The 27,944-nt window shown below is 40.0% G+C and overlaps 3 protein-coding genes and 1 pseudogene across 3 annotated transcripts; all 4 read right to left on the bottom strand.

Annotated features, from left to right (window-relative positions):
* Window positions 1-175: 175 nt before the first annotated feature.
* On the bottom strand, window positions 176-16,050 carry LOC105058754 (retrovirus-related Pol polyprotein from transposon RE1). Its single transcript, XM_073249132.1, is given in 8 exon segments — window positions 176-472; window positions 553-601; window positions 603-757; window positions 916-1,135; window positions 9,943-10,077; window positions 10,181-10,411; window positions 10,770-10,950; window positions 12,467-16,050. Coding segments are annotated over 8 exon segments (4,722 nt in total). The 3' UTR covers window positions 176-305.
* An 81-nt stretch (window positions 16,051-16,131) lies between these two features.
* On the bottom strand, window positions 16,132-16,782 carry LOC140854006 (uncharacterized). The gene has a single exon (XM_073249131.1). The coding sequence runs from the start codon at window positions 16,780-16,782 to the stop codon at window positions 16,132-16,134; it is 651 nt and encodes a 216-aa protein (XP_073105232.1).
* A 77-nt stretch (window positions 16,783-16,859) lies between these two features.
* On the bottom strand, window positions 16,860-20,832 carry LOC140854005 (exocyst complex component SEC15A-like; annotated as a pseudogene).
* Window positions 20,368-23,994, bottom strand: LOC140854012 (phenylcoumaran benzylic ether reductase Pyrc5-like). Its single transcript, XM_073249165.1, has 5 exons — window positions 23,724-23,994; window positions 23,498-23,632; window positions 22,246-22,483; window positions 21,952-22,155; window positions 20,368-21,871 (listed from the first exon to the last, which is right to left on the bottom strand). The coding sequence occupies exons 1-5, from the start codon at window positions 23,907-23,909 to the stop codon at window positions 21,705-21,707; spliced, it is 930 nt and encodes a 309-aa protein (XP_073105266.1). The 5' UTR covers window positions 23,910-23,994; the 3' UTR covers window positions 20,368-21,704.
* Between the last annotated feature and the right edge of the window lie 3,950 nt (window positions 23,995-27,944).

The following is a 27,944-nucleotide window of genomic DNA, read 5'->3' as shown; positions in this document are numbered from 1 at the left end:
CCAATAATAGTGAATAATAATAAAGAAGGATGGATATGACTAAGCCTTCACATTGTTAAGGGGAAAAAAACACTAAGATTTCATGCTTTGGAACAAATAACATTGAAGATATATATATATATATACAAAACACAGATGGTAATGCTTTAATATCTTTATTTTTAGGAAATAAGGAGGAAAAAGAAATCAGGTTCCCCACTATTTATGGAATCCTTTAATATCAAGCAAGCATAGCCAAAACATCAGAAAGGCATATAAACACACAAGAAGTTCAACTGGTACTAGCGGAATTAAGAAGTGTACTTTCAGAGAAACCGGTTTGGATACTCATCAACAGTAGTGTATTTGACATCAGGATAGAGATCCGTGGCCTCCACACCAAATGATGGCTTAATCTGAAAGTTTGTATGGTCACCCTTGATGAAGACAGAGTGGCAGATAGACAGCATAATATTCAACGGAATGGAAGATTCTGAAAGACAATAAGCACCTGTGTTAGTGGATAAGTTTATAATGATCTTAATTTTAAACCTAGATTAAGTTCCTATGCACTTTGGATCTGCTTCAGGAACCCTTCTTCAGGAACGTATACCTTGTCAAAAAGTCTTGCCAGCCTGCTTCTCCCACAGGAAGACTGGTTCATTGTGAGATAAAGTGTTGGTGGGTGGTCTAATATACAGAATCTTGTTAAGTGTTCTTGGGTCATCCACGGCTCTAATGATGAATGTGCCAATGTCATCTTCATTGACAAAGATTGCTGAAACAAGGGAAGTAACGCCAGATTAGTTAACAAATGGCAGCTCCAAATGTCATGCTTTTGAAACTCTCTCCATCATTTATGGGCTTTTGTTCTTGTAAACTCAGAGAGGTGAGCATTGGAAAGACCAAAATAGTTTCCTCTGGTATTCCCATCACCTAAGATAACAACTTTGTCTGTAGGAAGACCAGGCCTTTCAGCTTGTCCAAGTGATAGGAGGAAGTAACCAGCAAAGAAGTTGGAAGAAACACAGGTGTAAGGAATTCCCTCTGCTTCAATAGCACGTCTGATCTGGGCCTTGATGGCAAATGCTGATTTTGCTGGCCCCACAGCATGCACACAGTCCACATCATTCCCAAATGCAGATGGAAAGAACCTCTGCAAACCCCAAAACATGGCGAAAGAAATTATTTGAAGAGAAAATGATCCTATTACCAAAGACTGTAAGAATGTAAGCCCAGATATAAAGATTCACCAAGGATAAATGGAATCCATATATAATTATTGTTAACACATGCCTCCCCAAGCAGTTTGCTGTCCAACATTTTAGCAAACACTAGTCAATCTTGCATGAATATTCCAAAGTATAGCAGACATGGTGCGGCAGTGCAAAAGTTATTTGCTACAAAGAGGTAACGATATCAAACCTGAAGCTGACCTAAATATCAATGAGTAGCAACTTCAGAGGGATGGCCTGAGAAATAGTAATGATAGTAGTAATAATAACGATGATAATAATAGTTATAATAGCAATAATAGTAATGATAGTAGTAATAATAACAGTAATAATGGTAAGAATAATAATAATAATAATACTAATAATAGTAAATGATAATAAAGAAGGATGGATGTGACTAAGCCTTTGCATGCTCATAGAAAAAAAAAAAAAGAAAAACAAAGATTTCATGCTTTGTAACAAAAAAACATTGAAGATATATATATATATATATATATATATATAGTCACGGTCCGAACCCAATATCCGGATCGGATACGTGATCGTCGCACACTCCTTAGGACAAGCCTAAAGAATATGCAAGGCCTAAAATAATTCATTACAATCTTAATATCCATAATGTTTAATTTCAATAATAATTAGTAAAACTTGCATAGTTACAAATTAATTTTCTTCAATCCTCTGATTAGGTATCAATGACCCTCTATCTATGCATCCGCTTACTCGTAAATCCATACTATAGCAAATTATGAGCATCCTGCAATTCTGAGAAGAAAAGAAAAAAAAATGGAGGGATGTGAGCTTTACAGCCCAGTAAGAATTTCGCATATCACACCAATATAATAATATATAATCTGAAAATAAAAATAAACAATAAAACATAAAATCTCATGTTCAATATTCAGAAAACAGCAAACATTCATAAATTATCTGTCTTATCAAACGAGATGCATCATCATATGTTAACAGATGAAATATTTTTATTCAGCATTAGTTTCATGTCTTATCCTCTATTTCTCTTTTCATAATCACATGATTTTTAACTTTTTTTTTTTGGCTTTGGACTAACCAAGACTATGTTTTAGTCTCCATTCGATCAAATTTTCACTTATAAGCCCATCAAGGCTGTCCCAGTATGAGCTCCTGACTGACTGTCCTACGTATGAAAGTCCGTAAGGGCTGTCCAAGCATAAGCTCTTGACGGACTGTTCTAAACATGAGCTCCTGACTGGCTGATCCACATATAAGCCTATGGAGACTGTCACAGGCATAAGCTCCTGACAGGCTGTCCCAGACATAAGCTCCTGACGGACTGTTCCACACGACGAGACTAGTCCAAACCATATCTTTTTATTTAATTATTATATTTTAATTTTACCAAATCAATTTCGATTTACAGTGTGATCAAAATAGGTATGTCATAACATATAATCATATCATCAATCACTGGCATATATATATATATATATATATATATGTACATTGAAAAATCATACGAGAAACAATAGTATCTCAACATGATAATCTATCAACACGAATTCAACGATATAAAACCAAAGATACAAATCCGACAATAAAAGTAGTATATATAATGGTGATCATGTATAGGAATTCTTATCTTTACTGATGATTGATTTAAATACAGAAATTGATGAGCTCCTCAATTTACGAATCCGAAATCAAGATATTTACTCGATATCTTCTTGTATAACAATTACATCTCTACATGATCAAGATTAAATATAAAATCATGTATATAGAAAAGTTATAGATAAATGATCCTAATAATATAAATGCAGGACCCCTCATAGGATCAACCAAGATTGGGATTACTTAAGTACCTAGATCCTTCACTGATCCATAAAACTCCTAGAGAGAAAATCCATGAAGAGAGAGAAAATTTTAGAGAGAGAAAATAGAGAAAGAAAGTGAGCTTTTTAGATAGAGAAAGTGGAGAGAGAATCTTCATATCTTTCAGACGAGACAATCATGATCGAGATCATCAGAGGTCATATCAAGGTGACTCAATGTGGATTAATTATGATCAGATGTTATAATTTTCGAATAAAGACCGAGCTGGGATTCAACCTACTGCATGAATTTCAAAGTAATTTCAGGTCATCTTATTTTTATCTCAAATTTATTCTAGGATCCGTGATGCAGTTAGAGAGAGAAAGAGAAAGAGTAGAAAGATCCTAGAGAGAGAAGGAGAGAGAGAGAGAATCCTCTCTTTTTATTTTCTTTTTTCTTTCTTTTTCTCTTCTTCTTTTCTTCTTTCTTTTCTCTTCTTTCTCTTCTTTTTTTTCTTTCTTTTCCTGGCCGAACAGAGGAGGGACATGAGGGGGAGGTTTGGTGGCTCATGCTCCGATGAGGTATGGCGGCACGGTCAGAGGTCCGACAGCGGTGACCGATGGTGGTGGAGCCAGAGATGGCCGGAGGTGAGGTTCGGCTGGCGGAAAATTAGAAAAAAATCGAAAAAATAGGAGACCGCCCCCTTTCTTCGAATTTCTCTGATCATAAGCCGACCACTGGCGGCCATGACCTTCGAAAAAATAGGTAGAGAGATAGGGATCTAAACCTAGGGGGGAGACACTACAAATGACCGTGTCGATGGCCGAAAAAGAGAACAAAATTCGCTCAAACAGGAAAAAAAACAGAGTTTTTGTTTTTGTGGGATGTTTGATGAACCCGACAGCCGGCGGGGTGCCCGATGCCATGAGAAGGAGGGAAGAAAGAGAGGGGCTTACCTCCGACTCCGGTGAGGTCTTCGGCGAGGATTTGAGGCAAACACAAAGAGGGTGTCGATAGCTTCAACAGGAGAATTCAGGAGAAAGAAGAGGAAAAAACTGGTACTCATAGTGGTCGGCTATGGAAGAGGAAGGAAGGTTTTATAAGGCTCTTCCTAGGGTTCTTATTTGCCCTAGGAGATCCTCTCCTAATCGAGCAAGGGGAGGAAGAAGAAGACTCCCGTTAGGAGTCTCCTTCTAGATTTTTTTTTTGACGGATTATTATATTCTCTCCCCTTAAAATAATTTCGTCCTCGAAATTAATATGTTGTAAACTCAAAACCTTAAGGGCACAAACTCTTATCTTATCCTAAAGCTCTTAAATAACCCTCTTCACTCAGAATTTCAATCCTCTATCTTAACACCCTTCGAGTTAGAACCAATCTTTCGATCAAATTTAAATGATTTAAATTACCATGCTTTCGCTACGCACTCTAATCTAAATCTATCGAATTTATAAGATTTGCTATATAACTTTCAAAATAATAAGATCATAAATTTGTCAATCTCTCAATTTATATCCCAAGATACCAGTTATCCATTGTAATCCAAATCCATGAATCACCTCAATCACGATCCTTAATAATCATAACCTTATGTTCAGTATCCATTAACTCATAGTTCCTAGAGATCATATCTTAATCATTTATATCATAATCTCCAAATGATCATAACCTAAGCTTTGATATCATTCTGTTACGCCCGAATCCAATACTTGGATCGGATACATGATGGCCGTACACTTTTTAGGACAAGCCTTAAAGAATATGTAAGGCCTAAAATAATTCATTACAACCTTAACATCCATAATATCTAATTTCAAAATAATTAGTAAAACTTGTATAGTTACCAATTAAATTCCTTCAATCCTCTGATCAGGTATCAATGATACTCTTTTATGCATCCGCTTACTCGTAAATCCATACTATAGCAAATTATGAGCATTCTGCAATTCTGAGAAGAAAAAAAAATGGAGGGGTGTGAGCTTTACAACCCAGTAAAAATTTGCATATCACACCAATATAATAATATAATCTGAAAATAAGGATAAACAATAAAACATAAAATCTCATGTTGAATATCAAATACAGCAAATATCTATAAATTATCTGTCTTATCAAACGAGATGCATCATCATATGTTAAAGATAAAATACTTTTATTCAGTATTAATTTCATGTCTTATCCTCTATTTCTCTTTTCATAATTACATGATCTTTAACTTTTTTCTTTTTGGCTTTGGACTAACCAAGACTATGCTTCAGTCTCCATCCGATCAAATTTTTACTCATAAGCCTATCAAGACTGTCCCAGGCATGAGCTCCTGATCGGCTGTCCCACGTATGAAAGTCTGTGGGGGCTGTCCCAGACATAAGCTCCTAACGGGCTGTCTCAGACATGAGCTCCTAACAGGCTGATCACGTATAAGCCCGTGAAGGCTGTCCTAGGCATAAGCTCCTGGCAGACTGTCCCAAGCATAAACTTCTGACGGACTGTTCCACACGACGAGGCTAGTCCAAACCATATCTTTTTTATTTAATTATTACATGTTGATTTCACCAAATCAATTCCGATTTACAGTGTAATCAAAATAGATATGTCATATCCATATAATTATATCATCAATCACTGGCATACATATATATGAACACACAATATATGTACATTGAAAAATCATACGAGAAATAATAGTATCTCAACATGATAATCCATCAACACGAATCCAACGATATAAAACCAAAGATATAAATCCAACAATAAAAGTAGTATATATAATGGTGATCATATATAGGGATTCTTATCTTTATCGGTAACTGATCTAAATATAGAAATTGATGAGCTCCTCAATCTACGAATCCGAAATCAAGATATTTTACTTGATATCTTCTTGTACAACAATTACATCTTTACATGATCAAGATTAAATATAAAAATCATATATATAAAAAAAATACAGATAAATGATCCTAATAATATAAATGCAGGACCCCTTATAGGATCAACCAAGATTGGGATTACTTAAGTACTAGACCCTTCACTGGTCTGTAAAACTCCTAGAGAGAAAATCCATAAAAAGAGAAAAAAATTTTAGAGAGAGAAAATAGAGAGAGAAAGTAAACTTTTTAGAGAGCGAAAGTGGAGAGAGAGAATCTTCGTATCCTTCAGACGAGGCAATCATGATAGAGATCATTAGAGATCATATCAAGGTGACTCAATATGGATTAAGTATGATTAGATGCTATAATTTTCGAATAAGGACCGAGCTGGGATTCAACCTACTGCATGAATTTCGAAGTGATTTCAGGTCATCTTATTTTTATCTCAAATTTGTTCTAGGATCTGTGATGCATTAGAGAGAGAAAGAGAGAGTAGAAAGATCCTAGAGAGAGAAGGAGAGAGAAAAAAATCCTCTCTTTTTATTTTTTTCTTTCTTTTTCTTTTTCTTTTCTTTTTTTTCTCTTCTTTCTCTTCTTTTCTTCTTTCTTTCCCTTGCCAAACAGAGGAGGGACACGAGGGGGAGGCTTAGTGGCTCGTGCTCCGGTGAGATACGGTGGCACGGTCAGAGATCCGACAGCGGCGACCGACGGTGGTGGAGCCAGAGATGGCCGACGCGAGGTTCGACCAACAGAAAATTAGAAAAAAATCGAAAAAATAGGGGACTGCCCTCTTTCTTCGAATTTCTCCGATCATAGACCGATCACTGACGCCATGACCTTCGAAAAAGATAGGTAGAGAAGTGGAGGTCCAAACCTAGGGGTGAGACGCTGCAAACGACGACGCCGGTGGTTGGAAAAGAGAGAACAAAATTGGTCAAATAGGAAAAAAATAGAATTTTTATTTTGTGGGATTTTTGATGAATCCGACGGCCGGCGGGGGTGCACGATGCCATGGAAAGAGGGGAAGGAAGAGAGGAAGGAGGGCTAGAGCTTACCTTTGATTCGATGAGATCTTCGACGAAGATTTGAGGCAAATACAAAAAGGCGTCGGTGGCTTCAACGGGAGAATCCAGTAGAAAGAAGAGGAATAAATTGGTGCTCATAGTGGCCGGCTATGGAGAAGGAAGGAAGGGTTTTATAGGGCTCTTCTTAAGGTTCTTATTTGCCTAAGAGATCCTCTCCTAATCGAGCAAAGGGAGGAAGAAGAAACTCCCGTTAGAAGTCTTCTTCCAATTTTTTTTTGGGATGAATTATATATATATATATATATATATAAACCAAAGCACAGACAGGAATCCTTTAATGTCAAACAAGCATAACAAAAATATCATAAAGGTACATAAACACATCAGAAGTAAAAGTGGAACTAGCCGAATAAAGAAGTGTACTTTCAGAGAAACTGGTTCAGATACTCATCGACGGTAGTGTATTTGACATCCGGATAGAGCTCCGTAGCCTCCACACCAAAGGATGGCTCAATCTGAAGGTTTGTATGGTCCCCCTTGATGAAGTAAGAGTGGAAGACAGACAGCATGACATTCAACGGAATGGGAGATTCTGAAAGACAATAAGCACCTGTGTTAGTGGATAAGTTTAGAACGATCTTAATCTTAAACCTAGATTAAGTTCCTATGCACCTTGGATCTGCTTCAGAACCTCTTCGTCAGGAACATAAACCTCTCAAAGGTCTTGCCAACCTTCTTCTCCCACAGGGAGACTAGGTCATTGTGAGATCAGGTGTTGGGGGGTGGTCTAAGATACAGAATCTTGTTCAGTGTTCTTGGGTCATCCACGGCTCTAATGGGGAATGTGCCAATGTCATCTTCGTTGACAAAGATTACTGAAACAAGAGAAATAATGCCAGATTAGCTGACAAATGGCTTCTTCAAATGTGATGATTTTGCCAACTTTCTCTTCACCATTTATGGGTTTTGTTCTAGCAAACTGACAGAGGTGAACATTGGCAGACCAAAATAGTTACTTACCTTTGGTATTCCCATCACCTAAGATAACAACTTTATCTGTGGGAAGACCAGCCGCTCCGGCTTGTCCAAGTGATGGGAGGAAGTGACCAGCAAAGAAGTTGGAACAAACAATAGTGTAAGGAATCCCCTCTGCTTCAATAGCACGCCTGATTGGGGCCTTGATGGCAAACGTTGATTTTGCTGGCTCCACAGCATGCACACGGTCAACATCATTCCCAAACTCAGATGGAAAGAACCTCTGCAAACTCCAAAACAAAGTTCAGTATAAATTATTTGAAGAGAAAATAATCTATTACCAAATATTGTAAGAATGTAAGCCCAGATATAAAGATTACCAAATTCATTCGATAGGGATAAATGGACTCCATATATAATTATTGTGAACATAGATGCCTCTACAAGCAGTTTGTTGTCCAACATTTTAGCAACTATTAGTCGATCTGGCATGAATATCCCAAAATATAGCAGATGTGGTGCGGCAGTGCCAAAGAATAGGATAATTTAGGGAAGTCAGAAAGTTATTTGCTGCAAAGAGGTGATGAAATGAAACCCTGAAGCCGACCTAAATATCAATAAGTAGCAACTTCAAAGGGATGGAATGAGGAACACCCATACATTTCCAAGAGAATCAAAACAAACAACTGAATAAGTTTTAAATATGTTTCAGTTAAACGAAGATTACTAGCATAATTTATCATATTGGAACCAGCAATAAAGTATTTCTGGCAAAAAAAAAAAAAAAAGACGTATGTTAGAAGACATCTACCATCAGAAATTAAGCAAAACGATAATGGTCTTGCCGGCAAAGTTCATATTTACTGGAAATGCGGATAATGGTGAATGATATTAGCTGCATCTTTGATCCTTTTGATGTTAGTGAAAGTAACATATACCTTCTTGGCGTTTATAAGTAAGTTGTTCTGAAATTATCATATTTTAGATCTGGCAGCAGTTGTTCATGCGCACCCATGCACACACATACATACACATGGTTCTAAGGTTGTTATGGTTCACTCGTGGATGGGAAGTGCAAGAAAATAGATACAGAGAAGGAGGAAAAAAAAAAGTGTGGATCTCGTCTTTCTTAACATCCACGAAACTAAGAGTAAGTGATTGGAGAAAATCCAAAATCCAAATAATTCAAACCGAACTAGAGGATTGGATCAGATTTTTGGATTTTGATTTTGGATTTGGAGTGAATTTTTAAAAATTTTAAATTTTAAACTTGAATTATATTTAATATTATAAATCTAAATTAATCAAAGTTCAACTATAGGTCCAAACCAAATCCAATCCATTCTTCTGCTTTGGATTTTTGGATTTTACATATATATATATATATATATATATATTATATATATATATATACATGCGTGTGTGTGTTTCAAGTTAGTTTCTTTTAAATATTATGAAACTTATTATATTTTGGTAGTATAGTTTTTTTAAAAATCTAGAACTTATGTTTTTGACATGATACTATTATAGCATGATTTGTTGAGATCCTTGGTATTGAAATTTTTATTTCTTATTCATTGCTATTATAATATTAGTTGTTAGATACAGGACGATATTGTAGAGTAGTATATGTTTCAAATTGATATAACTTGCTTTTGAATTATGATCCAAATTGCAGTCTAATGTATGTAAAAGTTCAAAAATTGCTTTTGAATATTTTCGATTGGATTGGGTTGGACTAGTAGAGTATTTGATTCGATTTTAGAGCCAAATTTTTCAATCTAAAATATTTCAGATTGGAGTTGGATTTAGGTATAATCCAATCCAATCCAACCCTGCCCGAAACAATTGAATGAGGCCGGCCAGAGGGGTTAAAATATACAACATCAATAAAATAAAACCTCATTTTATTAAAAAAATAATTAAATCCCCAGACGTCCAAACCCATCCGAATGCTATAAAGAAGACCTCGCACATAGCGGACCGCAGTGACCAGATCCCCTCTCAAAAATAGCAAATTGAAAACCGAGATCGAAACACCGAGAAAGGGATGAAGAAGCCCTGACCTTAACGTTTCCAGCTTCTTTAATTGCGGCGATGATCTTGGTCTGATCGGCCAATTGCAAGAACCCCACCGTGGAGATCACCACATCCACTTGCTTTATCGCCTTCACCAAGCTCCTGTGATCGTAAAGATCCCCCTAAAATTGGAAACAAAAAGAAATTAAAATCGAAACCCTAGAGATCGAGATACCAATAAAGAAGACAGCCTTGGGGGAAATTAGGGGTAGAGTGTTCGGTTACTTGGATGAGGGTGACGCCGGAGGCCTTGAAGTCGTCCAGGAGCTTTGCCTTGGCCGGATCGGAGGGAGCGGTGTCTCTCACGAGGGCGAAGGTGGGGTGACCGGACCGCGCGGTCGCCGCCGTGATGAACTTTCCGATGTACCCCGTGCTGCCGATGATCAGGATCTTGCTCTTCTCCCAGCCATTCTCGACCGTCCGATGGTGCTGGCGCGACGAAATAAGCTGCCCCTGCTAATTATCGAACTGAACTGGTCACTGTGAGCTACGCCCAGGACACGGCTCATCGATGGTAATTTATCAGGGCAGGCTTGAGTAAGCTTACCTCGGTCGGTTAGGCACGAAAGGAGCACGTTGGTGGGAAAAATTATTGGTCGAATTAGGTCCACACGTTATTTTTGGACCAATTCAACCATCGCTCGACACATCATAGGTTTAATAGCACTGACAGAAAGGGAAAGAACGGAATCAATATTCATTTAATTGTCGCCGGAAGGTTGCATCCCATTCATTCTTTGTTCTGTTAATTTTGTACATAGACGGAAGAATTTGAGGATGCGACCGAAAAAGAGGCGGTGGCGCCTTTGGTTACCAGGAGGTCATCGGTGCTAAAGATGTGCCTGACGAGGCTGGCGTTGAAGTCCAGGTGGTCACCAAAGGAGGAGGAAGGGGATGGCTTGAGCCACGGTGGTGGGTGGTGGTGGCAAAGCCGGCCCTGGGGTGGGTCAAACTGGGCGACCGCCTCAGACCCTCGATTTTTTTTTTTTTTTTTTCTGGATAAACCAAAGCCTTTTAGCCCTCAATGTCTTCCGGATCCGACGACCTGTGGCTCCTCTCTCCCACCTCCTCCTCGGTCTCCGATCTTTTCTCCCTATTCTGCTGTCCATCGGTGATTCTTCCTTATTTTAGACACCAAAAATTAGATCAAAATCCGTCAAAAAGTCAAGTAAATCTCTTCAATTCTCTTCTTTCAATCTGCTATGAATTTTAAACTTGATTTTTTATCGATTTATTGTCAGAAAAATTCTTGAAATCCTAGTTCAGCAAGTTTCCCTATTTTTTTATTTTTTTTATCTTTCCGGTGCCGTTAGGCCGCCGCCGGTCACTGGAGCTTGTGGTTGTCGTCGTCCGGTCGTTGAAGACTGCCCCTTTAGTTGTGGGCAGTGTTGGCCGGGAAAGAAGATCTCTCTTGTGGGTTGTAGCTTTGCCTCAGGAATAGAAATAAATTCTTTGTTTCGTTAAAAAAAAAATAGAGAGAAAATATTTCTGTTTTATCATGAAAAAAAAAAAAACAGAGATGATTTTTTTTTTTATTTGACCTCGGGCCTAAAAAATATCAGGATCGGCCCTGGGCGGTGGTAGTGCTAGAGGGAGGAAGAGAAGGGCTGTTAGTTGGACAGCTCGGGAATGTCATGGTAGAGAGAGGAGTGAGTGCTGCTCTTGTGGAGGTTATAATAAAGAAGATAAATAAGGTGGAGAAAAGTAGAAGGCATGAGGTTGTGAGCTGCCGGCATCGAACACGGCCTGAGGGGCAGCGGCAAAGGAAGAGGAGTAGTGGAGGTGGAACGGTGACTCAGAAGGCCATCCGATGGGTGTTTGGATCCACATCTCCATCGAAATCCCAATTCATTTCGGTTGATCAACGATTTTTAACTCCATTAATCAGCAGCAAGTCACTGCAATTCAGATACATGCTAGCATAAATAGAGAGCTGCAAAGGAGCAACACAGAATCCAGTAAGCAGACCATGCAAGAATAAGTAGCCAAATCAATTTCAGCTGAAATCTTTCAGCCTTCTCTTCAACATGTCCATTGACTTCTTCCGAGCATTTTGCTTTGCACTGTGGTTCCAGAGGCTCCTGAATAGTCTATCTGGTGAATCCTTGAATTTCTCACAAATAGTGGCCACCTTTTTGTAGTCCAAAGCACCATCCTTGAAATATAACGAAGTGATCTTCTCCACTTATTTTTTTTTTTATGTTTCTCTTATATTTCACTATGATATGTACATCCATATATAGAGATGAAGAAGAGAGAAACAGACAGGAAATTGGAGAGATCACGGTATCAATCACGTGATCCTCCCAATTCAAAAACATACCATAGTAATTATAAAATATTCTAGACAATATTCTAGACAATGGACATTCCTAATATTCTGTAACATGCCATTGTAAAAAATATTCTAGATAATGTATATTCCTAATATTCTGTATATTCTTGATATAGGCAATGTACATTCCTAATAGTCCCCCTCAAGTTGGCGCATAGATATTTCGAATGCCCAACTTGCATAGAATCTCTTGAAAATGATCACAGCCGAGAGCTTTGGTAAAGATATCTGCAAGCTGACAATGTGTAGGAACATATCGTGTAGCAATGTCTTGAGATTGTAGTCGCTCTCTGACAAAATGACAATCAATTTCTATGTGTTTGGTCCGCTCATGAAACACAGGATTTGCAGCAATGTGTAAAGCTGCTTGATTATCACAATAAAGGAACATGGGACCATGATGTAAAACACTGAGGTCGGATAAGAGGGCTTGAAGCCATAGTAATTCACTGATAGTGTGTGCCATAGCCCGGTATTCGGCCTCTGCAGAGGAACGAGACACTGTTGTCTGTTTCTTAACACGCCAAGAAATCGGAGCATCTCCTAAGGAAACATAGAAACCTGTAGTAGAGCGCCTTGTCATGGGACATCCTGCCCAGTCTGCATCACAATAAGCATATAACTGAAAGGTGTTGACACTTGAAAAAAATATGCCTTGACCTGGAGACCCTTTCAAATATCGCAAAATGCGGAAGGCTGCGTCTAAGTGTGGTTGCCGAGGAGATTGCATAAACTGTGTCAGAACATGCATCGAGTATGCAATATCAGGCCTAGTGATGGTCAAATAAATGAGTCGTCCCAGCAATCGACGATATGGACCTGGATCATCAAGTAGTTTTCCATCATCCGCCGTGAGCTTGAGATGTTGCTGCATAGAAAATTTTGTGGGCTTGGTCCCAATCATTCCGGTCTCCTGGAGAATGTCAAGAATATATTTTCGTTGTGATACAAATATGCCCGAAGGTGATCGTGCCACTTCTAATCCAAGAAAATATTTTAAGTTGCCCAGGTCTTTAATGTGAAACTTGTCTTGCAAATATTGTTTCAATGCCTGATATTTTGAAGGGTTATTCCCTGTAATAATCATATCATCCACATAAACAAGAATGGCAATGAAAGAGTCCTCATCCTGTTTGATGAACAGAGAGTGATCGGCTTTAGATTGAGTACAACAATATTGGAGCAAGGAGTGGGAGAACTTTTCAAACCACTGTCTTGATGCTTGCTTGAGTCCATAAAGAGACTTACGCAACCGACAAACACGTGTATCACTTGGTTTTAGAAATCCTGGCGGAGGTGTCATGTATACTTCTTCATGAAGATCGCCATGAAGGAAAGCATTGTTGACGTCCAACTGATGTAACTGCCAGTGTTTAGCGGAAGCAACAGCTAAGAGACACCGTACTGTAGTCAATTTAGCCACCGGAGCAAAAGTCTCGGTGTAGTCAAGGCCTTCTATTTGTGTGTATCCCTTTGCCACTAACCGAGCCTTATATCGCTCAATAGAACCATCGGCCTTGTATTTAATTTTGTATACCCATCTCGATCCAATGGGTTTCTTTCCGAGTGGTAGATGCTCCAAAGTCCAAGTGCCATTTTGCTGGAGAGCAGTGAGCTCAGCCCCCATTGCTTCTCGCCACTTAGGATCCTTTACGGCTTGAGAAAAAGTTTTAGGTTCTTTATGAGAGGTAATAGCTGAAATAAAAGCTCGATAGGAAGCATTAAGCTTAGAATAAGTGAGGTAGCAAGAAATAGGATAAGGCTTACCTGAGGTCACTGAATTGGCGGATGTGTCCGGGGGTCTCCCCACTCTTGGGGCATCGACAATGTAGTCCTGTAATCGAACGGGTTGCTTCCTATCTCTGACGGGCCGTGAATTAGGTCCAATGATCTTAGAAGGTGAAGCCTGCTTAGCAGAGATAGTATCGATTGCATCAAGAGTCCTGTTCAAACTTGACATTTGGTTCGAATCAATGGAATTGGTTTGTGTTTGATCTGACTCATGAGAAGGAATAGGATTTGAAATCTGTCCTTGGGTCTGACTCAAATTAGGTACATGAGGTAAATTATTGGTTGCCAAAGGAAATTCCACATCATAATCAGTTTGATTTGGTTGTGAAAAAGAAGGTATAATAGAAAAGGAAGGTAATGTTTGAGAATAAGGAAACGTCTTCTCATGAAAGATAACATCACGTGAAGTAAATATTTCATGAGTTTCAAGGTTATATACACGATAACCCTTTTGACCAAGAGGATATCCAACGAACACACAAGCACGAGAATGAGGTTGAAATTTATCACTGGACGTCTCATGCACATAACAAAGGCTACCAAAAACTCTCAGATGATCATAGGTGGGTGGTTTATGAAATAAGAGTTCATAGGGACTCTTGCCATTCAATTTTGGTGTAGGTGTTAAGTTAATTAAATAGGCGGCAGTCAAAACACATTCTTCCCAAAATGACACAGGTAAGTTGGCTTGAAATCTTAGAGCACGGACAACATTTAATAGATGTCGATGTTTACGCTCAACCACCCCATTTTGTTCTGGTGTCCCAACACAAGAAGTTTGTGATATAATCCCATGTTCTAGAAGATGTGATTTCAATGGTCCGGCTACAAACTCTTGAGCGTTATCACTACGTATGTGTTTAATGTTGGCATCAAAATGATTTTTGATCATAGTATGAAAATTAACAAAGCATTGGTATGCCTCAGATTTTCTTTGTAATAGATAAACCCAAGTAGCCCTTGTGCAATCATCAACAATAGTGAGAAAGAAATGAGCTCCCGTGTGTGATGGGGTGCGATATGGTCCCCATATATCAATATGAACTAAATTAAATGGTGAAGCAGATTTATTAATGCTCAAGGAAAAAGGCTTTCTTGTCTGTTTTGCACGATAGCAAATGTCACAACAATTATTTATGGAATCAAAAGAAGTATTTGAAAGAAAAGGAACAAGTTTCAAACGCTTGTAAGAGCAATGTCCTAACCGAGCATGCCAGAGATTAATCGAAACATTGACTTTATTTATCCGTGCAGGACGTATTGCCAAGCCTTTGAAGTAGTAAAGACCATTCCGGAGTTCACCCAATCCAATCAGCTTCCTCGTGGCAAGGTCCTGTAGAGCACAAAATGTGGGAAAGAAGAGAATAGCACAATTAAGTTCTCGAGCAAGTTTGCTTACTGAAACAAGATTGCAAGTAAAATTAGGAGCATATAAAGTACGGTGCAAGGTAATATCATTGGTCAAAGTAACATCACCATATGAATGTACAGGCATATTGACTCCATTAGGTAAAGTAACTGGGAGTGCATTGTCAAGAGGTTCAATATCATGAAGAAAGGACTTACAAAAGGTTAAGTGTTCGGAAGCACCATTATCAAGGATCCAAGAATGATGAAAAGAATCAAGAGAGGCCTTACCAACAAAATTTACGGCACTTTGAGTCTTATCTTGTCCAAAAAGGGAAATAAGTTGCTGATATTGTGTAGGAGAAAGACCCGGTATTGGAGAGATTCTGTCTATATTCAATGGTGTAGTAGCATTCACGGCAACCCCTCCTTGGTGCTGACTACCGGTCTCGGCTCCATTGCCTCTACCCTTAACTCGATCTTTGGATTGCCATCCAGATGGGTACCCGATTAGCTCGAAGCATCTATCACGGGTATGTCCTGTCTTCTTGCAGTGGTCGCATCGAAAATATTTTTTATTTCTTTCCTTGGAGCCGATCTCTTTATTCGCCCTTTCTATCATGGGCTTAACAGCGAGAGCCGCGGCTTCAGGTTGAGAAGTTCGAACAGCGGCGACTTCCTTCTACTTTTCACCTCGAATCAATTAGGCATATGCCTTATTAACTGTTGGTAATGGCTCCATGGACAGCAGCTGATCTCGCAACATGTCGTAGGAGTCCTTGAGACCAAAAAAAAACTGATGTAGTCTCTCTTCTTCTTTCTCAACTTGGATCTCTCTAGTGGCTCCACACGAACAAGTCGGCACCTTGGAATAAGCCGTAAGTTCCTCCCACAAGCCATGAAGATGGGCATAATAAGCGGCAATAGTCATATCATTGCCTTGCCTGAAACTCAAGATTTGGGTCTTTAACTCATGAATGCGAGGAGCATTGCCTTGAGAATATCTTTCCTCAAGATCGACCCAAATATCTCGAGCACTTTCAAAAAAAGAGATGCTGTTATAGATTTCTGGTACAACAGAGTTGTAGATCCATGACATCACCATTGAATTGCACGTATCCCAGAGAAAATGATCCCGCGATCCATCTATAGGTCGTGCAAGTGTCCCATCAACGAACCGAATTTTTTGTTTGGCTCGAAGAGCAGTGATAACGGCCCTTCGCCATGCAGGATAGTTCGGTCCCTTGAGAAGAGATGTCACAAGGGCATTCCCAGGATTCTCTGAAGGTGAGATGAAATAGGGAGATGCCGGATCATGCGCAGCATTTAAGGTCGATGACGAACCATCCACCATAGATTCGATTGTGGTGCTCTGATCGATTTGATCGGACATGTTGATGAGGACAAGATGTAGCAACTATTTGCCTCCAGCTACGTGCAAGAGGACGCTTCAGCAACAACTTGCTGTAAGCGCTTAATCAAGGAAAAGACTTGAATCAATGGCGACCTTGCTCTGATACCATGTAAAAGAAAACTCCGAGAGATGCAGAAAAAGGAGGAGAAACATAAAAAAAAAATAAGTGGAGAAGATCACTTCGTTATATTTCACTATGATATGATGTAAAAGAAAAGCCCGAGAGATGCAGAAAAAAGACTGTGAGGCCTTTAGAACAGTCTCAGCATTCAAACCAGAATGAGGCCTTTCAACCACACGTACAGGAAAGCCACAGAATCGGGCAGCCTGCAAGAGAAAAAAATCACAAGCACGCTCAAGAACAGCTATATTTGCTGCAATTTGCATTGCCTGTGAAGTGACCAAGTTACCACTGTGGATCATGTTCAGCGAAGCACCATTCAACACATCAATCAAGAGCTTGTCTGGATACCTTTTTACAACATCATAGAAGTTCATGCGACCTCCATATGATAAGTAGCTGACCAAGTCCTCGATGAAGGAGCCCACAGTACGACAAGCATCAGGAACAGATGAAGAGAAGCTTGCCACATATGGGAAAAACGGGCATTATATCTGAAGACTGAATGGGAATGACAAGACATTCATGTCATACTCATATTCCTTTTTCATCACCTTCTGTTCAAGCGTCATTGGCGAGGATGTCAGCTATTTGCTTCCGGCATTCATTGAGGAGGAGCTCATGGTATTTGTCCCTGCTGTTATCCAGAACCTCTATCAGAGGTGTTACCCTGCATCCGTACCGTGTAAGGGTTGCACCAAAAAGAGTGACAAAATCTTTGATAAGTAGGAGGTGGCTTGCAGCATCCATGCGAGAGAATTGATCCTCTAGAACAGATGTCATCTTGGCAATGGCTGCATCCCATATTGTCTCGACCTGGCTCTCCGACAACAATCCCCCTGCTGTCCGTAGGACCCGATTCAGCTGCATCAGCCGATTCTTGTAGTAGTAATCACGGAACTTCTCCTCAATGCCAAGGCAAGTGTGGATGTAATGTGCTCGGTACAAAGGTTTGTATTAAACACTTGTATTTTCTCCTGTCTTAAGAAATACAAAATCATCCCTTACCCAAAAAAAAAAAAAAGCAGGATGACTTACATCTATTGGTGATGTATTGAATGCTTTATAAAAATAGGTTAAGAGTATTATTAAATTTTGGTAAAATTCAGCTTCCTTTCCTTTGTTGGCTCGGGTTGCCCCAACCGTTCCTCTCGCCTCTTATGAACAAGGCTTTCTTCTTAACTTCTCACAAACTAATCCTTTCATTGCTGTGGTAAAAAGGGCAAAAATATTTTGCACATCAACAGAATCCTGTAAGCAATCTCCCATTTTAAAGCCATAAAGAGCATGTAGATACACAAACACAAGACTTTTTCTAATTTTATAGATATGTTACATATTTTTAAGAGTAACAGTTTTTCCAAAGGTCAAAATAAGATTCATTGGTGCTGACAACTATATTAGGGGTTGAATTTTCCAATGTAGAATGAACTTGACGTAAAGACATTTTTGTTGGAAGTCACGTGATAAGTAATACCTGATTCTAGCCACCAACCACATCCAAATCAACCATAATGGGGTGTTTGGTATAGGGTGATCCTTGTGATTGTCAAAAAAAAAAAAAAAAAAGGCCAACTATACACATGATGAGTGCATATTGTAATGTTTAACAGCATATAAATCAATTGTTATGAGCTTGCTTATTGGTAAAATCAATATGTAACAGCCCACCACGATTGAGATGATATATGAGAGGGAAAAAAGGACTAGATTTTGAACCCCATTACCTAAACCAACACTTGTGAATTGTTAGCATCTTTTAGTCTACTTAATGTTACCAAATCAATGGATGCATATCAGAATTCCTTAATTGGTTTCATCTAAAGCTTTTGGGAAATTTCTTGTTCACCTTTGATCTTCACGAGGACCCCTTCTTCTGGGACATAGATCCTCTCCGATGTCTTGCCAGTCTTCTTTACCCAATGTTCTCGGGTCATCCACAGCTAGCATGGTGTATGTGCCGATAAGTTAAGAAAAATAGCTCAAAATTATGCCTTAACTGTATGATTTGGACACTCTGTTCTTATATTGTGGAAGCATCTTTTACAATTTCAAGTGCAAGTGTGTTATGGCACTTTGACGTGGCAAAACTTCCACCAACCGAGAGAGATGCATTTCTACCGTTAAGTTATTTAGTCCAGCATTTATCCTGGTACTTAATAATAAACTATGCTGACTTCAGAGCTTTATAAAGCGGTGTAGCTTGTGTTTATTTCATTTTGGGATTTTTTTTACCTGTGGCGTTAACCGTGACCAATTTCATTTCCTATTTTCCTTGCTCATTTTTCCTTGCTCATTTATTCTGGCCTTCTTGTTAATGTTAGCTAACGCTAAATGATTGGTTCCTTAAAAAACTTGATGGATAGGTATTTTTACATTATCTTTTGCGAAAATTTTAAACTAAAAAAATTCACCGTAGAATTCGATTGAACTGGTCCTCAATATACAATTGCTAGTGGTGTTATCATTCTTTAATTTCTTACATGTATTCTATTCTTATGGATGCTCCATTTAATAATTAAAAATATTTTAAAATGTCATTATCATTCACCATGAATAATTACCAGCCAAGTTCTCACCATCCTATCAAGGTTAATTATTTTTAATTTTTACACCACATTCAGAGGAAATGTTTTAAATCCAATAGGACAGACGTGTCTCAATTTTTTCATGAAATTAGATACTCTGCTGTCATGTCCCATCTTGATAGCGATTCTGATCATGCATCCCTACGATATTTTCATTTCCTTCCTCTTTTCATTACTTTCCTATCTTTTCTTCTATTTTTTTCTTTCTTTTTTTTTTTTCCCTTTTTTCTTCTTCTTCCTCTTTCCTTTCGTTCTTCTTCATTCCTTTCTTTCATTTTTCTTCCTCTTACTTTTTTTTTTCTTAATCTTTTTTTTTCTCTTTTCTCTTTTTTCTTGTCTCCCCTGATGATGGGATTTTGGAGTCCCGACCTTATATTGGTTTCATTTTCTCAGAAAAATAGGATGGGATGGTTAGAACGCCTCCAACCCCATTAGCATAGAAAAACTTATTTGTTGTTTTTGTTTTTTTTTGATAGAAATTATTTTTTGATTTAATGGAAACATTATTCAAAGTACAAAACTTCAAACCAAATGTAGGAAAAACGATGTTAACCTCAAACTAACATTAACTACAAGTAGAAGATATTAAGATAAGTTAGGGCCCAGCAAGCTTTACTGCTAAAGAAGAGAAGCATTTACAATCTCCATCGAACTCTTTTCAATTGGAGCCAATTGTTTGGGCCACAATAGACCTAAGGCATCCTGTAAGAAGAGGTGCACAAACTTGAACAGAGGTCTCTCTCTCTCTCTTAAAAATAATGCTAATATTACTGATGATAATTATAGTTATAATAGCAATAATAGTAAAGATAGTAGTAATAATAACAGTAATAATAGTAATAATAATACTAATACACACATACATACATACAATGGAGGCATCAACCTTTGTCCGTCATGCATTTTTTTTTTTCAAGACATCGTCCTCCACATGAAAGCCTCAAAAAAATTAAAAAAAAAATAAAGGTGAGAAAGGAATCAAAAAGAAGGAAGAAGGCTTCCATCCAAGATGACCCTCCCAAGATTCATTGTAAAAGAGGATGATGACCCATGCGCCATCGGATTCAATGAATTTGATGTACAAGGCGGGATCTTGAAGGCATTGATGGCATTGTTGAGCTTCTCGAAGGTGCCATCACTAGCTTGAGTCACGATTCTAAACACCATCTTGAAGGTTTTGGTGGCATTGCTGAGCTTCCAGGAGGAGCCATCGCTGGATTGGGTCACGATTTCGAACACCGACAAGTAGTAGAGGGAGGGGTCTGGTGACAGGCAGCTCATCCGCGGCTGCTTCCAAAGAGCCCCAAAAGACTCTTCGGGAGCCAAAAAGTGTTAGAGTTTTGGAACAGAAGAGAGGGAGGAGAGGGAGACTAGAAGAACGAAAAGCCCTCCCCGTAATATGTATCAGGGAGGGAGAGTGGAAACAGTGTAATTTGGTTCTTGGGGTCTTCATGTTATATTAGCTTGGCTCTTCATTTATAGAGATGTATCGTTCGATAGTAGAAGAGGTATCCATTTCAAAAGATGACACTTCAGCAAAAAGTAATTTTGGAGAAAAGATCAGATCGAGTTTGTAGGAGATTTAGATGTACGAGGAGAGGATCGAAGGAGAAGGAGAGATAAAAATGTTTAAAAATAATTAAAGATAAAAATAGTAAGAAATGATAGATTTATGAAGGAGTTTCGCAGATCATGATCATCGATCTTCATAAGATTTATCTGATAACTAATAATCCATGCTATGCAACAAATATAATTTTTTTATTATTTTTATTATTTTTAATATATATATAAAATAAGTATAATAGAATAGATAAATTAAATAAAATATTTTTTAAAAAAATTTGTATCCCGTGCATCGAGATGAGTTATAAGCTAGTAATAGTAAATGATAATAAAGAAGGATGGATGTGGCTACATTCCGATGGAAAAAAAAAAAAAAAGAGAAAAAATAAAGATTTCATGCTTTGGAACAAAAAACATGAAGATATTTATATATATAGAACCAAAAGACAGGTAGGAATCCTTTTATATATATAACCAAAACACAGACAGGAATCCTTTAACATCAAACAAGCATAACCGAAACATCATGAAGGTACGTAAACACATCAGAAGTAAAAATGGTACTAGCCGAATTAAGAAGTGTACTTTCAGAGAAACCGGTTCAGATACTCATCAACGGTAGTGTATTTGACATCAGGATAAAGCTCTGTAGCCTCCACACCAAATGATGGCTCAATCTGAAAGTTTGTATGGTCCCCCTTGATGAAGACCGAGTGGCAGATAGACAGCACGACATTCAACGGAATGGGAGATTCTGAAACACAATAAGCACCTGTTTTAGTGGATAAGTTTATAATGATCTCAATCTTAAACCTTGATTAAGTTCCTATGCACCTTGGATCTGCTTCAGAACCTGTTCTTCAGGAACATAAACCCTCTCAAAGGTCTTGCCAACCTTCTTCTCCCACAGGGAGACTAGCTCATTGTGCGATAAGGTGTTGGCGGGCGGTCTAAGATACAGAATCTTGTTCAGTGTTCTTGGGTCATCCACTGCTCTAATGGTGAATGTGCCAATGTCATCTTCGTCGACAAAGATAGCTGTAACAAGGGAAATAATCACCATTTATCGGTTTTTGTTCTAGCAAACTGACAGAGGTGAACATCGGCAAGACCAAAATAGTTAGTTACCTTTGGTATTCCCATCACCTAAGACAACAACTTTATCTGTGGGAAGACCAGCCACTCCGGCTTGTCCAAGTGATGGGAGGAAGTAACCAGCAAAGAAGTTGGAAGAAACAATAGTGTGAGGAATCCCCTCTGCTTCAATAGCACGCCTGATCTGGGCCTTGATGGCAAATGTTGATTTTGCTGGCTCCACAGCATGCACACGGTCCACGTCATTCCCAAACTCAGACGGAAAGAACCTCTGCAAACTCCAAAACAAAGTTCAGGATAAAATTATTCGAAGAGAAAATAATCCTATTACCACAGATCGTAAGAATGTAAGCCCAGATACAAAGATTCACCAAATTGATTCGCCAGGGATAAATGGACTCTCCATAATAATTATTATGAACATAGATGCCTCCACAAGCAATAAGCAGTTTGTTGTCCGACATTTTAGCAACTATTAGTCGATCTTGAATGAATATCCCAAAATATAGCTGACGTGGCGCGGCAGTGCAAAAGAATAGGATGATTTAGGGGAAGTCAGAAAGTTATTTGCTGCAAAGAGGTGATGATATCAAACTCTGAAGCCGACCTAAATATCAATAAGTAGCAACTTCAGAGGGACGGCATGAAGATCACCCATAACTGAATAAGTTTTCAAAATATTTTCAATGAAACGAAGATTACTAGCATAAATTGGATTGATCATGTAGGAACTCCAGAAATTAAGCACAATGATCGATAATGGTCTTGCTGGCAATGTTCATATTTACTGGAAATGCAGATACTGTGTGAATGAAAATTAGCTGCATCTTTGATCCTTTCGATGTTAGTGAAAGTAACATATACCTTCTTGGCGTTTATAAGTAAGTTGTTCTGAAATTATCTGGCAGCAGTTTATGCATACCTCGTTTGCCACCACGCACACACATACACACAAGTATCTAAGATTGATATGGCTCACTTGTGGGATGGGAAGCACATGTAGATTCCCGTATCGCTCACCCAATTATTTTTATTTTAGAGGTAAATAGATACAGAGAAGGAAAAAAAAAGTATGGAGCTAGTCTTTCTCAACACCCCGAAACAATTGAACGAGACCACCGGGACAGATGGTGATATGTCGTAAAATATACAACACGAATAAATAAAACCTCACTTTATTAAAATAATAATTAAATCCCCAGACGTCTAAACCCATCCGACGCAGCGGACCGCAGTGGTCAAAACAGAGATCAAAACGACGAGAGAGCGATGAAGAAGCCCTGACCTTAACGTTACCAGCTTCTTTTATTGCGGCGATGATCTTGGTCTGATCGGCCAATTGCAAGAACCCCACCGTGGAGATCACCACGTCCACTTGCTTTATCGCCTTCACCAAGCTCCCGTGATCATATAGATCCCCCTAAAATGGGAAACAAAAAGAAATCGAGACCCAGATACCAATAAAAAAGGCGACAGCTTTGGGGGAAATTAGGGTTAGAGTTTCCGGTTACTTGGATGAGGGTGACGCCCGAGGCCTTGAAGTCGTCCAGGAGCTTCGCCTTGGCCGGATCGGAGGGGGCCGTGTCCCTCACAAAGGCGAAGGTGGGGTGACCGGACCGCGCGCTCGCCGCCGTGATGAACTTTCCGATGTACCCCGTGCTGCCGATGATCAGGATCTTGCTCTTCTCCCCTGCCATTCTCGACCGTCCGATAGTGCTGGCGCAACGGAGTAAGCTTCTCCTGCCAAGTGCGCAACCGGTGGCCGCAGGCCCTGGAACGGGCTCATCGATGCTTATTTATAGGTGTGGGGGTTCTCGATCCGGACACCTGTAGGTGAGCTTACGTTGGTCTTGTAAGCGCCAGATGAGCATGTCGGCCGGTTGATCGAGGACTCCGATGACGTGGAGTTCGCGTGGGACGACGCAATCATAGTGGGTCTTTTTGCTGAGTGTTATACGTGTCACATGTCTGTTTGGTTCACTACATGTTTGCTCTTATGGCTGATGTATTTGTTAATTTAACGTTATGCTGCAACGTCGTGGTGTAGCACCGAATCTAGACGTTTTGTCCTTTTTAGAAGAGGATGAACGTAGACGTGATCACGGGAATGTGATGAATTTTTCTTCGTCCAATACAATTTTCTTGTTTAAGATTTTAGGATGGTTGTGTAAGATAAAAGAAATCATTCTAAATCTCTAACTTAGATTTTTAAAAATTAACCAACTAATCATGATCTCCTTCATTTTTTTTTTCTCTTTCTTTTTTTTTTTCCTTTCTTTTTGAATATGCATTCAGATCATTGTCCTTATTTATTCCTTCGGATGCATTTAGTTAGTCATTAAAAAAATATTTTTTTCTTTTAATTTTTAAAAAATAAAAAATAAAAATAATTATTTTATATGTAAAATAAAAATTTTTTATTTTTTAAAATTTATTTTTTTATTTTTCTTACTTCCATACATCTAAAATGCCAAATCAAAAAATAAAGAGCCCGAATCCTTCTCCCTCTTCGAGCTCTTCACCTCCCCATCCCCTTCTCCCTTCCTTCCTGAACTCTTCTCCTCGTCAAGCTCTTCACCTGCCGTTTCCAAATATTACTTTTTGGTTTATAGCAACGTAGTTATCAGATATATTTTTTATTTTTTATTTTTACTCAATAGTAAAAATAAAAAAAATAAAAAATATTTTTTAAAAATTAAAAAAATATAATCAAACACATATTTAGTTTTTCAATGGTTGGATCTATTATTTATTATAAAAATTTAATTCTTTGCTATAATTATAAAAATTTGTTTTTTGAAAAAATTGGGGAGTAAGGTTTACCCCAACTTAGAAATTAGAGTAGGATGTGAAAATGGATAGGACCCCAAACTAACAAGTTAATATTGGGATCCATAGTACAACTATACAGCACAATATCAAAAGGTGGGGAATATGAATGTGGTTGTACAGACTGCCGTACGTGCCCACTATTTTAATATTTGAGATAAAAAAAATCCAACCTAACAGTGACCGTTGCAGCTTGTTTCCTGTTGATGCTTTAAGATTGATGCTTTGGGCATTTTTGGTGTGATCATCAGCATTTGACTGGACGGCGGTGGATGGGAGCTACGATGATGATGGCGAGCAACTCAGCGATGCTCTGGGGAGCTCATACGAAGGTTCGTAGTAAGAGAATGGGTGGAAGAGGATGCTTCTTGGGCATTCGATGTGGATTTCATCGGAACCATCGTCGATAGAGATGGAGAAGTTGCAGCGATGATTTTTGGAGGTGATTAGCCTCATAGAGGAGGCTGTCCGGACTAGAGAAGAGAAATGGAGGGCCAGTGGGTGGTGGCTAAGACCCTCAATGGCGGAGGGTGGTGGTGGAGGTGGTGGAGTGGGAGTTCAAGCTCTGCGCAAGACTGAGAGAGAGGTAAGGGGGTTTGGCATGGATCGGGGCTATCTGATGGTGCGGTTTCGAAACCTGGTGAGAGGGACCTTGTGCTTGATCAGCCGTGGGTGCTGGCCGGCCAAGTGCTGGTGGTGGAGGTGTGACAGTCCCGGCTCTACCTAGGGGAAGTAGCGATCAGCTTCATCCTGATTTGGATCCATTTGCCATAACTCCCGATGGAGCTATGGGAAGAGGCAGCAATCCAGTGTGTCTTCGGCCCTGCCGATGAATTCATGGTGGTGGATGCGTGCACAGTGGAAATGCGGAGGATTGGCTTTGCGCGCACGTATTAGGGTGGACCTCTCTCTGCCGCTACGATTGGGAGTGCTGATCGATGGATCGGACGGCCTCAGATGGCAACATTTCGTGTGGGAGAACATTGACGAAGGTTGTCCCCAGTACATGCAGTCAGTTCCACCCCACGACTGTGTGTATAGGGAAGGACGGTGTGGGGCATTCTCTTCGCCTGGAGGACGTGGTCCAAATGGGAGATGGGGAGGCCAGGAGGTTGGAGGAAGAGCCCCGAATGGGGCTGTGGCTCATCGCCGTCCGACAGTGGGTGCTGGGGCCAAAGGCGGGGGCTGAAACAGGGAGGAAGGGAACTAGGTCCAATCGAGCCCCCAACTCGGATTCAAGGCTGAGTGAACTCAGGAAGGGGCCGACTCAGGCTGACTCAGAAGGGCACGGCTGGATGAAGCCCGTTCGGATTGCACAGTGGAGATACTCCCCTGGACCAACGGGTGGATCGGAGGCGGGTGGCATCGATTCTCATGTGGGTGTGGAGATTTGCATGGTTGGGCCAGCCAACCATTTCGGCCTGCTCGTGTCAGGCCAGGCCGAGCGCAAGGAAGGTCCATTTTCGGGTGTGGCAGACTTGGCGGGGTCTATGGGCTCGTAGCCTATGGCAAGCACGACCAGTGCTGGGTCGCTAAAGCATGTGCGGCCCAGTGAACTCAAGTGGGCCGTGCACTGATAAAGGCAGGGGTGGAGAGGAAAACTCCAATGGGCCCAAAGAAGGGCCGATCCAGCCCAACAAGTCAAAGGGCAAGGCCCTGGCCGATTAGATGGATCTGATTGACCCATCTGCTATCCAAGGAGGCGATGAGCTATTTTTTTTTCTCAGTCGGTACCTTAGGAAAGGGGGAATCAGCTGTGGTCCAAATAGAAGACCCAATGACAGACCATGACATCCAGACGGTGCAGGCAGCGACGGATCCGGACCTAGACCATGAGGTGGCGGTTGACATATTGAGAAGAGCCATCCAGAAGATGAAGGGGACTCTGGAGTCTGCGGATTCGATGGACATAGGGGCGGAGGGTGATACCCTATTGGAGGGGGGTTCGGGTGAGGACCACCTCCACCACCAGCCGGCCTAATGAAGTTGTTGATTTGGAACTATCGGGGGGCAGGGAAGCCTTCCTTTCATACGACCTTCTGTAGGATCATCCAGCAGCACTGCCTTGATATTTATGTCCTACATGAGACCTAACTTTTTGGAGTGAGTCTTGCCAGGCCAGGCGTCGAATCCCGCTTGCATGGAGTTCCTATGTGGTGGAGTCTAGGAGCCTCTCAGAGGGGATTATGGTTCTCTGGCATCATGGCGCTGTCCGGGTGGAACCATTCCACGGATGTGAGGAGCAGGTGGCCTTAGTTATTTTTTAGCAAATCAGCAGTCCTTGGCTTCTCTTGACGTTTATACGAGCATCGAGTACAGAGAGCGGAGGGTGCTCTGGTCCGAGATCTCTAGGCTGATTGAGCAGGGCCTTCTGTCTCTTGTTGTTGGAGATTTCAACTATATTGTTGGGCCACATGAGAAGATGAGAGGTAGGCAGTATGCTGATAGCATTGACTCTAGGGAGTTTAGGGACTTCATTGGAGACTCTGGCCTCAATTGATCTTGGCTACATCGGGCTTAGGATCACTTGGTGCAACAACTGACTCGGAGCTATCTGGTTTGGGAGAGAATTGATTGAGCGATAGTTTTCGCCATGTGGCTCCAGCATTTTTTGGGACACCATATGCAACATCTCCCAAAGATTGCTTGGGGCCACTGCCCGCTGTTGATTTCGATTGATGGCCTATGCTTTTTCAAGGCTTCGTTCAAGTTTCAAAAGATCTGAACCTTTTATCTAAGAGCTTGAGACTTGATCAGAGACGTATGGAGGATGCCGGTATAGGACGATGTGAGATATCGGATGTCCAGGAGATTGGAGTTGGCACGGTGCAGGCTCATCCGATGGAGTTAACTAGAGGTGGGTGACATAGTCAAGCGGATTGAGGAGGTGGAGACAGACATCT

This window comes from Elaeis guineensis, chromosome 15 (genome assembly GCF_000442705.2).
Source record: "Elaeis guineensis isolate ETL-2024a chromosome 15, EG11, whole genome shotgun sequence".
NCBI lineage: Eukaryota > Viridiplantae > Streptophyta > Magnoliopsida > Arecales > Arecaceae > Elaeis > Elaeis guineensis.
This window is presented reverse-complemented; position numbering and strand designations above follow the sequence as displayed.